The sequence below is a fragment of the Alosa sapidissima genome, chromosome 18 (genome assembly GCF_018492685.1).
Source record: "Alosa sapidissima isolate fAloSap1 chromosome 18, fAloSap1.pri, whole genome shotgun sequence".
NCBI lineage: Eukaryota > Metazoa > Chordata > Actinopteri > Clupeiformes > Clupeidae > Alosa > Alosa sapidissima.
In genome coordinates this window covers 7,745,642-7,758,482 of record NC_055974.1, presented here as the reverse complement: position 1 = coordinate 7,758,482, position 12,841 = coordinate 7,745,642, and the positions used below count along the sequence as shown (strand labels likewise).

The window sequence follows — 12,841 nt, the reverse complement described above, 5'->3', positions numbered from 1 at the left end:
TATTTAGTCAACCTTGGGACAGAAGCAATTCTCCAAATCTACGCTTGAGACATGACTCCAGAAGATTTCATCAAACAGATAATACAGGTCTGTTGAGGGGGTCACTGAGTTCTTTCCACACTAAAATTAAATGTTACATAACTATCCCAAAACCTTGTAAGTCTGCCACACAGAGGAAGGAGTTCAGTGACCCCAGTAAAAGAAATATCACTTGCAATCAAACACAAACTGATAAAGACATCCAAAAGTAACAACCCTGTCTCCCTGATCACTACCTAAACTGAAAACAAAACACATGACATACAGGCAGGCAACAAAAGATGCATGGGGGACAGTGTCCTCTGACGCGATGAGAAGGGGGCGAGACCTGGCGTGACGCCAACACAGCTCGCCCTATTTATAAACCAGCTTCACATGACAAATTCTTTCCAATAGACACAGCTAAGGGGTGGTTTGGGCATAGAATCTCATGCAGGCACAAGATACAGGGGAAGTAATAATAGTGCATACTGCACATCAAGGGCAAGTGACCAAACAGAAAAAATGAGAAGTTAGTCTGAAACCACCTACTCACAACACCGCTTTGTCCTTGTTTAAGGAAAATAATCAAGGGGTGAAAGACTTGGCAATTATATTGCTAAACTTACTGGATGCTTGAAATAAAACATGCTTTATTAGTTACATTTAGAGATAAAAATAACTCTGTGTACTACTGTGTCATTATAGCTGAGAGGTGGTGTTACGCATGCTGTGTTATGTACGGTGTCATTCATAGTACAGTAGATCAGGTTTCAGTCCTTTCACGTTCACATGTACAAGTGCAACCTGCAGGGACACAGATCTAAACCTACCCGGCATTGTTGCTCACAGCCGTGAGACCTTTGACGCCCGTCTTCAGCAGACTGTTGATTAGATTCTCAGGGATTCCACACAGCCCGAACCCTGAGGAGAAATAGTTAGTGGTGGTGGTGGTTTTATATCATATTTTACATTCTTTGTAAACACTTTGCATACACACTTGAAAAGACAGAAGTGGGCAAATTGGCTTACCACCAACAAGGAGCGTGGATCCATCCGGAATGTCCTTCACTGCTTCTAAGGCATTAGAGTAGAACTGGGATTCTCTGTGGTTAGAAGTGGAAAAGTAACAGCAGCAGGCCTGTGTGGGACAAATCAGCTGTAAGTGTTTACTCCAAGCAACTGTGTCTGCAATTCACCTTAGCATTTAACTGAACTGTGTAAAGCTCCAGCAAGGAGAGGAGGCCATTGACCAAGGATATCAATGCACACTGACAGAGTGTTCAGAGAAATCTGCTCCAACTCTGCCTAATCACTGAACACACACATAGTGGGGCCTACCAATGGTGTAGTCTACGTGATACACAGTATACCCACTTAAAAAGCATCACCATCTCAGTATACCCACTTAAAATAGGCAAGGATACGTATTCATTTGGGGTTGATCACAGTAGGCCTATACCCACTACAGCTAACTACCACACCACTGGGGCCTACTACTATGATAGTAGGTTACCTCGAGTAGGTAAATTAATGCGAGTATCTCAGTAATCAGTAATACAAGCTGCCATTCATTGTATGAGCCACATAACACAAACGGATTTGCTGCTTGTCTTTCAGCAGTCATAAGAGACAAAGCCATCATTTCTTTCTATCTTTCTCGAATGAAAGACCGTTATCTAGGATGACATCATCTAGGAACAATAGAGTATGTTATGTAATTTGAGTGATTATACAACGTTAATGTGCAAAGACTGCAATGAAACACCTGCAACAACTTGATACATAACACAGTGTCCACATTTTCAAACGGTTGGTCTCTAGGGAATTGTCTCTTTCAGTTTAGGAGTCTGCCCTTGGATGATGACGTTCCTGCACAGCTAGCATGAGGTTAAATTAATTTACAAATGAGCAATTTTGCCTAAACAAATTTACCTTGCAAATTACAATGCGAATGTGACAATTACAGTGCAAGTGTTATCTCTACTAGCAGGTGATCGGTTTTATTTGCGCAACGTAAATGTGAGCGTTGACTTTTAAAGAACCTCTCGCCTCGTGCACTTCAAATTGAGGATAACCTAGCACTAATCATCTGTCTGTCGTAGATCATAGCTTGAAAAATTCGCGACACAATACTGACCTTCAGATTGGAATGGGTTGCAAGATTAACGTTCAGTCTACAGGCACCTGATACATTTCTGAAGACTATTCTCTCAGCTCGGGATAGCACTTTGAGGGCCGCCATGTTTAAAAAGTGCACCGCTTTTGTTGTGATGGGGTAGTTTCTGGAAATGGTATATCTGTCTCCTGTCTATCAGCATGCACTGGTGTCTCTGCTCTCTCTAGCAAGTGTAGAAGGAGGAGGGGCCTAAGGCGCCATCAAGCAACTCCCATCAAGACGAATACCATGGGAGTGACATGGGCTCGACCAGCTACTTATAATTTAACTCTTTAGGTGCTGCATTTGTGACGCCCTTTTAGGGATCAAGGCAGCTCACCACAAGACAGAAGAGTTTAAATTACATTTTGTATGCTTGGTTTGAGTCTTCCTGTAGTTTAACTAGGTAGAGCATGATGGAACCAATTCCATGGGTCAATTTCATGAAAGTATATTAGATTAGATTAAATTTTATTTTCATTGTGCAGATTACAAGTACAAAGCCAACGAAATGCAGTTTGCGTCTAACCAGAAGTGCAAAAAAGCAGAAAAGTGCAATGTGATTTACAAAGTATAGACAGGACAGGAAAATAAATATAGTGCAGTGTAGACAGTAGTATGCAGTTGGTTTACAGAAGGTGGTTTAGAGAAATATAAATTAAATATGTGCAGTGTATTAGCAGTTATCAGAGCAGAATAAATATGACTATATAGTACGAGCAATGTATGAACAACATGTACCTTATAAGAGCAGAATAAATATGGCTATGTAGTATGAGCAATATATGAACAACATGTACAGATATGTGCAATGTATAGCAGTAACATTATAAGAATAGTAATATATTATAAGAGAAGCAGGATATGGATATTCAGTATGAGCTGTATAGACAGATATGTATGTATGTGCAGTGTGGTAACAGTACCATTGTAGTTCAGAAACAGTAACATTAAAGTAAGTACTGATTTGCACCTGTTACAACTGCCATCTGTTCAACTAGGCTCCATTTCTCTTTTGTCTCTCTCTGAATACAAGGCACCTTCCATCCAACTCTCCTCTCGTCATCCATCCACTTCAAACCATTCATTCATCCTTTAAACTATCTGTCTAACAACATCCATTAAACTATGTGTCTATCACCATTCATTAAACTATCTGTCTATCAACATCCATTAAACCATGTCAACCTAGCAACTACCATACCGTAGCAACCAACATGATTACCCTAGCAACTGCTTTTTTGGCATAGGAACCACCATATGTACCCTAGCAACACCATAGAAACCATCTTAATTACCCTCGCAACAACCTAGCAACCACCACTATAATGTCAACCTAGCAACCACCATAGCAACCAACCTATGCACCCTAGCAACACCCTAGCAACCATCTTAATTACACTAGCAACAACCTAGCACCCACTATTATAATGTCAACCTGGCAACCACCATAGCAACCAACATATGTATCCTAGCAACACCCTAGCAACCATCTTCATTACACTAGAAACAACCTAGCAACCACCATAACCAACATGATTACCCTAGCAACTAGCATAGCAACCACTATATTTAGCATAGTAACCATCATATGCACCCTAGCAACACCATTGTAACTATCTCTGCATTATCTGTTTTTACTCAGTTGATATTTTGATATAATATTTTACTTCATATATTTTACATTTTCATGCACTGGTAATTCCATAAAACTGAATTTCTAGTTCATAATAACTGTCCAACATTTCCTTTGGGATGAGGACTCCATCTTTCTATCTATACACTTTTGTTGATAATGAAAAATTGTCATTCTGATAGACAGGGGCAACCCTTTATGACCTATCTTACTTTATTGCCTTAATTAACTTGCCTGCCTTTTCTGCAGGTTCTTTGTAGAGTTGAACATTAATCTGTTAAAGGGAAACTTGGCAGGATTTCCCCCTCTGCTGGAGAAATTGTGCATTATGCTATTTCAAAACTGTGGGAAAAGGTAACGATAAAGCACATGGATTTGTTTACAAGCTAGCAAAACGGTTAGCATAAGTTCGGCAGACAATGTGGATGTTACAAGGTAAGAAACACGATTTAAAACGAGTTTCTTGTTTCTCACTTCTCTTTCCGGGACGGTAGTCTCAATGTTGCAACAAAGATTGTTAAGGCGGAGCAAGATACTTCGTCGTAGTTCATGTCTATGGGCGCGAAATGGGGATCGAATCCTGTCTGCATAAAGAGGCGTGTCGATGACGTATTGACGAGCGTACGTTGCAACCGGCCAACAGCAGCTGCATAAATAACCGGCGCACACCTGATATAAGGTTGATTTTCTCCAGACTGGAATGCTCAAAAATGCTACAAATGTACCTGAAATGTTCAGAAGGGTTTGAGGATCATGAAAACGTGCCCGAAATTCACATTCCTAACTCTATAGAACCAAGACCTTAGCATATGTGGTGAAATTCTGAGCTATGCCCATAGACTTCAATGGAGCAGTCGCTGCCTCTGCTCTGCATAAAGGGGGATTTTGACCCCCCCCTCGTGCGATCCGGGTTCCCGGAAGTGGCTCCTGATGAAACATCTTGCTCCGCCTTAACAATCTTTGGTTGCAAGGTTGGTTTTCCGCCTGGGGACGCTAGGGGCAGCGGAAAAAGTCACCATTTTCACCGGAACAGGTCATTTAACCATCCAAATGATTTCTAAACGGGTTTATTACGTTGAAATAGTTGCCAAGTTCCCCTTTAAAAATCTGTTTGTTGAGAAGGCTTCACTACAAAAGTTCCGTTATTATCATAAAATAGAGATCACATTCAGTCTTTCATAGAGCCAGCTGCATATTTTTAACCCAACTGAGCATTTGGTCTGAATTTGGCAGGGAATGGTCAGCCTGTTTACTGTAGCTAGGATGAAGTGAATTATAAGTGAATTAGGAGGGAGTGGGATACTTTTAAAGTAAATAGCTTTTTAAACAACCTAAATAACTTAGAATGTATTGTTGGCCTATCTGTTTAATGCAAGTGGGTTGTGAACAAAATGTAGGGTGACACTTCAGTAAAATGGAAAGGTTCATTTTAAGTGTCCCACTCAACCTGCTGTCATTTTGACATGACTTACCTCAATAATCAGGCCAGACATGTCCAACGTCTGGCTCCAGGGCCAAATGTGGCCCTTAAGCAGTTTTGGCCCGTGGTCTCGTTCCAAAAATTTGATGAGTCAGTGTTTTAATTTGGTATAATTCAGTGTATTTCTAACAGTTTTTAGTAAACATGGGGTTAATCCAGGAGTTAATGTAGGCTACATAATCTAATGTTAGGCCTAGGCCAAAAACTAGTGGATCAGCTGAATCATTTCTTTACAAGCAAAATCACAGGTTAGGCAGTAGGCCTAAAAGGAAATGCAAATAAGAAAAAGAGTTGTCATTCAGGGTTTTGTACAAGACCTAAACAAAGTTTGGACACCCCAACTGATTTATTTTAGGCATAGGCCTAATGCAGATGGATAGATTTTGGCCCAGTTTTCAGTTAGGATACTGAAACAGTTCACTAATTGCTCAAATAACTGGCTTAATTTCTCTGTAAACGGCCAAAGAGAGTGTAACTACGCTGCACACAGTGTAGTGTAGATGCAGCGCCCTCTGAGCCGGTCTGTTTATGGACCTCTTGAACAAGTCTTGCTTTGCCAAAGCACGTGAATAATAAGTCATCACGTGACTGTCGTTTCCAGTCATGGCCGACGACTACAGGCGACAGGGTTTTGAGCTAGAAAGAAGGATTTTTGAGTTGGACAACAAGTGTGCCACTCTAAGGATAGAAAAGCCAGGTAATTCCACATTTATGGAATTGTTGGTCGTTATTTCAGGACTTACATTTCACTTGACTTCAACGATACGATTTTGCTGTCATCATTGAAGCCCCGTTGTTGGCTAGCTATCTAGCTAGCGCACTTTTACTGCTGCTGTTGTTGTTTAGCTAGCTAGCTAGCTGTGTAGCTAACTTGGCCATACCATTTGAGTTGTGTGATTTGCTAACGTTACTCCCACGTTTGTGGTCTGTGTCATGGTTAAGTACCATTTGATTGTACGTCACTGGAAATTATATTTACTATTCAAGATAATGATACGTCAAATATAAATTAGCATGCCCGCTACCTAACGTTAACGCTAGTATGTGGAACGTCATCATAAACAGTTCATAGCGAGTGTTGCTATGCTAGTCATTCTTAGCTAACACACCGTGTTTAGTCAAAATAACGGTAACCTGATGGTATCATATTTAAAGGGGCGGATATTAGTGGCCGATAGTGTTAATTTTGTTAGTAGTGCTAATACCTTATGACCGTGCTTGACTAAATATGGCCCCTGGCCTCTAAGCTTGCTGCTATGTTAGTTTCTTTGATAGCAAGGCATTTTGTTTAATCTACAAAGTAGGTAACTTAAATCAGTACAAGGCAGCTGGTGTTTGCTGTCTTCTGATAAACAACATGCATACAAACTTCGAAGGGAATTCTTTTGCTGCCTTGCCACCTCGTCTCGGTACTGCGAGGATTAATTGGCGAATGGCTTGTGCAAGGCAGACTTGTTGAATGTCAGAATGTGACGTTATGTAACCCCAGTTTCTTGTGAATGAATAGGCTTTTTTTTTTTTAACTCGTGTCGTAGATTGTTTAGTTAAACCATGCCATTGACACTCTCATATATGGACATAATATGGACGTAAACAATTAACAAAATCTATTTTTCCCTAGATGATGACTATTTACAGAATGCATCAGCCATTCTAGACAAGTTGAAAAACTATTACAGACAAGGGGGGGAGAGTGGCAGTCTCCCTAAATTGCTGCAGGATTACACGCAGGTATTTGAGCTGATTTAATACAATATTTAATGTTAGTGTTTTTTCCCTAGCTGTCAGAATGAGATCAGTAATGGGATAGTTTTGCAAATAGATCTTAAGTCTTGTGACGGTCTTGTGATAGGAGCTGTATTGACTTCAACCCTTCTATTTCTTTTACTGTGTATAGCGTTTCAGGTCTAGTCTTCTAAAACTGCTTCTGCATGTGTTACCAAGGCACGGATAAGGCTTCAAAGCATTGTTGTGCATAGGAATCGTGGCATTACATCAGGCATACTCAAGTAATGTGTGAAAGGGGAAATTGTCAGTGGTGCAGAATCAAAATAAGTATTTTTTTCTGTAAAAAGTAAAACGTTGTGCTCTATTGTTTGCCATAAGGAGCTGGCATGTTAGCTTGAGATTTCATGAAATGTAGGCTAACAGTAAAAAAAAAACAATCCCTCAAGCTGTGAAGGAATATGCATGAACATATGTAATGTAATCTATTTTACAAAGTTGTCATGCCAGAGATGAGTGCTGAGCCAGCCAGCATCATGGGCTGCTGTGTCAATAGCCTGCTTTGTCTAATGACCTGTAGTTTCAGTCTCAATGGAGGATGAATGCACTAAGATGTACTATCAAGCAATGAAAAGTATATTCAGTGTCTGTTTAACTTTTACCAGGCACTGCCATATGATTGCTTGAACACCAGAGCCATGCAGTTTACTTTTCACTGATCCATACTTGGGGAACAAAGAAAAGCCCTTATTGTTCCATACTTGAAGTTAATTTATTGATGGGAAGTTATCCTCCATCATCATCACCACTGCCTTGATGCCTTTGCTTTAACACAAGTTCCCGGCTCTGTGCCCAACTCCCAGTGGGCACTCCCACAGGAATCAATCACTGAGTTAATCACTCCCACCTGGGTCCTCAAGTAGGATGAGCGTCTCTGCCAACGACTGTAAAAAGCATGGCCGGCCAGCAGTGCACACACAGTCAATTCTTTCACACAAACTCGCGTCACAGAACTACGTCACACACCACTTGGAGGTGCAAACAATTGGAGTTTTGGTTGATTTGACCATCAGTTAACGTCGAAACAGGTATTTTACTTTGGATAGATAGACAATAGCAATACATCATAGGAGTAATTAACGTCAAAAAATCTAGAATGGAGAAACTCAACATTTGACACCTCCATCTGTTTAGTGTTCTAAAGACGTCAAATAGTCCGGTATAGTTACCAAATTCATAGCCAAAGAGCCAGAAGGAAAGACACATGGATGGCTATAAAAGCTGTGCTTTCATTATACAGCTAAACACAACAAAATACATTGATAACCATTGAGCCAGCTCCTTACTATGTGATCTCCATGGCAATGCAGCGTTTGTTTGCACCTCTAAAAACATGGCGTACCTGGTTACCTCGCAAAAATGCCCACAAATACCCGTATGTTTGTGTGAAAGAATAGTGAAGCCATCAGAAAGGACTTAAAATGGTGGAGAGATTTAACCAAATATGGTTGGTCCTGGATGAATCTGAATATTTCTGTTTAGGCTACTGTGGATACTCTGAGTCTGTGTGTGAGAAGCACTTTCTGTGTAGACTGTGGCTGCAGTTGTACCAATCTGGCTGAACATGTTTTGCCATAATATAGAGGGAATGCACCGACAGCAGTCCGTAGAAAATGATTCTTGTAGCATAGCAGCTCTTTTGCATTTCGATTGGGGGGGGGGCGGGCGGCATCCTGATTTTTTTCCGTTGTTGACCACGAGACCCACAGTCCCTCTGGAGGTTTCAGTGAAGCTAGTTGAGGGTGCTGTAGGAGGCCACCTGCCACCATCCCTGCAATCTAACTCCGGGATTGCATAAGCTTGTCTGGTGGTTTGGTCTATACTGGGACACTTTTTTTGTTTTCTACTTAATTCACAAATGCAGTAGTTGGGTCATGTACCGTTACAGGGGTTCTGGATTAGTGCATCAGTACAATGTTTTTGGCTGTTCTTCTCTCTGTCATGTAATAGGCCTATTGGTCATGTTTTTGCACCTGGCCAAGTATACCACAGACTAGCTCTAAAAAAGCTGAAGGAAAAGTACCAGAAGGTGTTCTGAACAGGCAGCTAGAGGACTGTGTGAAGCAGTTAGCTGATTTTTACAGAAGTTTGTAGGGGGTTAGGGTCACAGACTGCACATGTAATTAATGTGTAATGTTGGGCAGCGGTGTCTTGTCCATGTTTTTTAAAGTATTAATTATCAGACACATCACACCCACCTACTCCCTTCATTTATGTTTCACACAATGCAAAGTTCTGTAAGTGAAGCTAAGCATGCAGTCTTCATGTTTTGATTGTTTTGGCTCGTCCCCGTCCATGCAGGTGATTCTCGATATCACATTCTATGAGGAGAATAAGCTGGTGGACCAGGAGTTCCCAGAGGAATGCTCCCCCTTCAAGATCCAGGAGCTGTTGCAGGACTTGACCGAGCCGGAGGTGCTGTCTGGCAGACTGGCGCCGGCGCAGGAGGTAATGGCCATTACCACACCTGTCACCACCACACCTGTCACCTGCCTGCCTGCCTGCCAGTCCTTCTGCTGGATTGACTCAGGAGAGGCTAGCCTCAGTGTAGATGCTGCAGGCCATGAACAACTCAGGGACTACTCAATAGACTTCGTCAAACTTAGTTTTCCAACAATTCATTTTTTTCTCCCAATTTCCAGCTGCTTTTTTTTTCAAAGTAGTTAACACTATTACCCTGGTCTAGATAATAAACAATAGCAGAAGCAACAATATCAACAACACTAATGGTTTAATATACATGATTCTATAGTATAACACCAGTAAAAACTGACCTGGAAAACAACCAGCCAAACTTGATGTGGTTCACTTGAGGCAGCGCTTTGCAAATATTTACTCATATAAATGAAGTCCTTAATGTACTTTCTTAATGGTTGGTGGTCTGCCCCCCCTCCTCCCCTCCCCTCCTCCCCTCCCCTCCCTGACTCAGGTGCAGTCTGTGCTGGGTCTGGAGCTGCTTGAGTGCCTGTACTGGAGGCGTGGGGCGTTGCTTTACATGTACTGTCACACCCTGCACCAGAGGAAGCAGTGGATCAAGCAGAACAAGGCCACCTTCCTCAAGGTTGGTGCATGAACACCTACCTGTCCAGTGTACGGTCATCTCCTTATCACAAGTCATTGTTTAGTAACACCCTCACAAAAATAGCACCGCTCATACTTAAATGTTACTAGTCTAATGCTTTTTTGTGTTACATGTGTCATGGCTGTGTGATATTTTAGAAGTGAGACTGAGTGCTACTGAAACACTTCATTTGTCAGCACATGAAAGCCAGTTCATCTTACAGGAATTATATTCTGAATAATACTTTACAGACAGAAACATAACTTATATCTTCATGTTTTAGTGTCTCCAAGAAGGTGTCCGATACCTTATGAGGATGTTGCAAGTACGGAATTCCGTCAAATTAAACGATGGTGTAGTTTTCCATGACTCCACGACAGCAAACTTTCTGTCTGAAGGTACTTTTTTATTATCCTTTTACATTATACATTATATTTACTTGTATTAATCAGATAAAGGTGCCATGTGTAAGAATTGAGGTAAAAATATCCAAAAAAATTAGCTACACGCATCAAAAGAATGAGAAGAAAAAACGGTGATGTCATAAAAAAAAATGACAAGGTATAGTGCTGCCGAGATATCAACCTGAATTAGCATGCTAAATTACTAGCCTCAGCCCGACAGGTGTATACTCTTTGGTTCAAGTACGCCCACAAGCCGTGCGAGTTATTCGTGTATTGCAGTTTGGCTGGCGGTTATGTTGCCCGCATACTGCCTCCCATGGCCGGAACTGGTATTATGACACCTCTGTCAGACTGTGGCTAGTAATTTAGCATGCTATATATATATATATATATATATATTAATATAAAATATAATTATTGTTGTTGCATTTTGGACAGAGAGGATAATCTATATTTGCAGCAGTAGTCTCAGTGGATACTTGTTTGGTTATAGCCAGTCCAGAGTATTGGATATTTTCTGTATTAGCATGTTTTTCCCTTTTTACCTGAATATGCATTTGCAATGGAAAAAAAGTAATATTTCTAACATCTCCAGAAGTGCAATTCCCTGTTGTCATTTTGTTGATGCTTCAAATTAGTTTGCTGTTGTTTTTTTTGTACAGGCATCTTTTCAGACACACATTTGCTGACCATGATGTATATTGGGGAGATGTGTTTCTGGGCGGTCAAGTACGAGGACTGCAATGTGGACTCAATGGAGCGCAAGGAGGAGCGGCTGCATTTCCGGGACATCGGCACGCAGATCCTGCACAAATACGTGTCTGCATGCGAGGGCCCGCTCCATGGACAAGGGTGGAACACCGAGAACGCCAAGGAGATCCTTAGCATTTTACAATAAACCGTGGCAGATTGAGGGGTCTGAGAGACTGTTGTGTGAGTGTTGGGGAACATGGGAATGACCTGGGGTCCCTTAAAAAAATATACTCTAAAACCTTGAAAAAAAAGAAAAAAGAAAAAAAAGAGAAGCACTTACCTTCCAGATTCCAGACATCTGGCTGGACATTTCTTTTCTCTAAGAATGTGGTTAAATTTTTTTAAAAAAAGAAAGAAAAGTACAATATAAAAGAGATAAATCTAAACAATCACAAAAGCGATAACCTTTCTGGGAGAGAAACATCACACAACCGTAGTTTTGTATTTATTATTTTTTGCTTGTTTTTATTTATTTATTTTAATTTTAATTAATTACATTTATATATGACAGAAGGTACACATACCACAGATATGTTAATTCTACATATTCAGTACTCTTTCAAATGCAAGCATTTTTTGTTATGCCATCTTTATATCACTTTTGCTTAAATGTAAAAAGTACACCTTTCTTCACTTTTGGCAAGATGCGTTGTGAACAGATGAGAGTTTTGATATTTTGATAGTACATTTCTAAATGGAGAACTGTACTGTGTTGGTATTCTTTCAAAAGTGCATTTCATTTTTTAATGTTCTCATCAAAATAAATTTTGGGTTAAAAAATATCAGGTGTTAGTTTTTTTTCTTCAACTGCACATACTGTCTTTCCATCTTTGTCAGTTTCATCGTTGACTAAAGAAGTTTTAATATACGTTTACAAAACTGTGATCAAAGTATAATTTGTATGTTGTCTGCTGAAAATATGGACAGAATTTTAACAAAGTTCATTCAGAGTCAGTGAGGCTTATACTGACACACTCCTCTCATTACATTTAATTTTATGTGTCAATACTCAGGCCCTTCATGTGGCATTGGCTGCCCATTTGCATTAACATGCATTCTTTGTGTGAAATGACACATGGTCTTTGTCTATACCAGCTTATAGCCCTTGAAACATTTTCCCAAAAGCTTTTTGAATCATAAGCCAACAACGTTTTTACTTTGACTGGGAAGTGTACCTCTGCTTTTAGTACACTGTCTGATGTGCTGTGATGCAGACTCCCATAGGCAGCAGAGGTTCCAGAACCCCAGCTGGTTAGAATTTGTTCTGGTAGGACAAAGAAGGCAACCTCAAAAACCTTTATATTTGTTTGCATGGCTTCTATGGCTGTTCGCTTTCAGAAAACTGAGGCATACATCTTCTACTTAGGATCAGAGCTGGCGTCAGTTGTGTACTAACGCCATACAACCAGTGCGCAAACATGATAAGGGTATAGTTCTTTGGTAACAGCCCTGCTAGTTGCTCTTGGCAATAGCTCAGGGACAATTTGTGCTACTTAGTAGGCTTCACAAGACCCTCCTTCAAATAGCCACAGCATAGTAATGCCAG

At 40.6% G+C, this 12,841-nt stretch overlaps 2 protein-coding genes across 2 annotated transcripts in view; one reads left to right on the top strand and one right to left on the bottom strand.

Moving 5' to 3' along the window:
- The window catches only part of oxct1a (3-oxoacid CoA transferase 1a), a 39,541-nt gene extending 37,170 nt beyond the window's left edge, over positions 1 to 2,371 (bottom strand). Inside the window, exons 1-3 of the mRNA XM_042070327.1 lie at positions 2,159 to 2,371; positions 1,051 to 1,159; positions 852 to 942 (exon numbers count right to left, since the gene is read on the bottom strand). Coding sequence (XP_041926261.1) covers positions 852 to 942; positions 1,051 to 1,159; positions 2,159 to 2,263 — 305 coding nt within the window. The 5' untranslated portion in view covers positions 2,264 to 2,371. The remainder of the gene's footprint in view (positions 1 to 851; positions 943 to 1,050; positions 1,160 to 2,158) is intronic.
- A 3,462-nt stretch (positions 2,372 to 5,833) lies between these two features.
- c18h5orf51 (chromosome 18 C5orf51 homolog) lies at positions 5,834 to 12,077 on the top strand. Its single transcript, XM_042070828.1, has 6 exons — positions 5,834 to 5,989; positions 6,914 to 7,023; positions 9,379 to 9,525; positions 10,007 to 10,138; positions 10,422 to 10,536; positions 11,205 to 12,077. Exons 1-6 carry the CDS (start codon positions 5,896 to 5,898, stop codon positions 11,438 to 11,440), a joined length of 834 nt encoding a protein of 277 aa, XP_041926762.1. The 5' UTR covers positions 5,834 to 5,895; the 3' UTR covers positions 11,441 to 12,077.
- The last annotated feature ends 764 nt before the right edge of the window (positions 12,078 to 12,841 follow it).

Excerpts from the sequence above, each read along its gene's own strand:
- c18h5orf51 (XM_042070828.1), top strand. The coding sequence starts at position 5,896 with ATGGCCGACGACTACAGGCGACAGGGTTTTGAGCTAGAAAGAAGGATT. Across the intron at positions 7,024-9,378 it reads TGCTGCAGGATTACACGCAG|GTGATTCTCGATATCACATT; the intron begins GTATTTGAGCTG and ends CCGTCCATGCAG. Across the intron at positions 10,537-11,204 it reads AGCAAACTTTCTGTCTGAAG|GCATCTTTTCAGACACACAT; the intron begins GTACTTTTTTAT and ends TTTTTTGTACAG.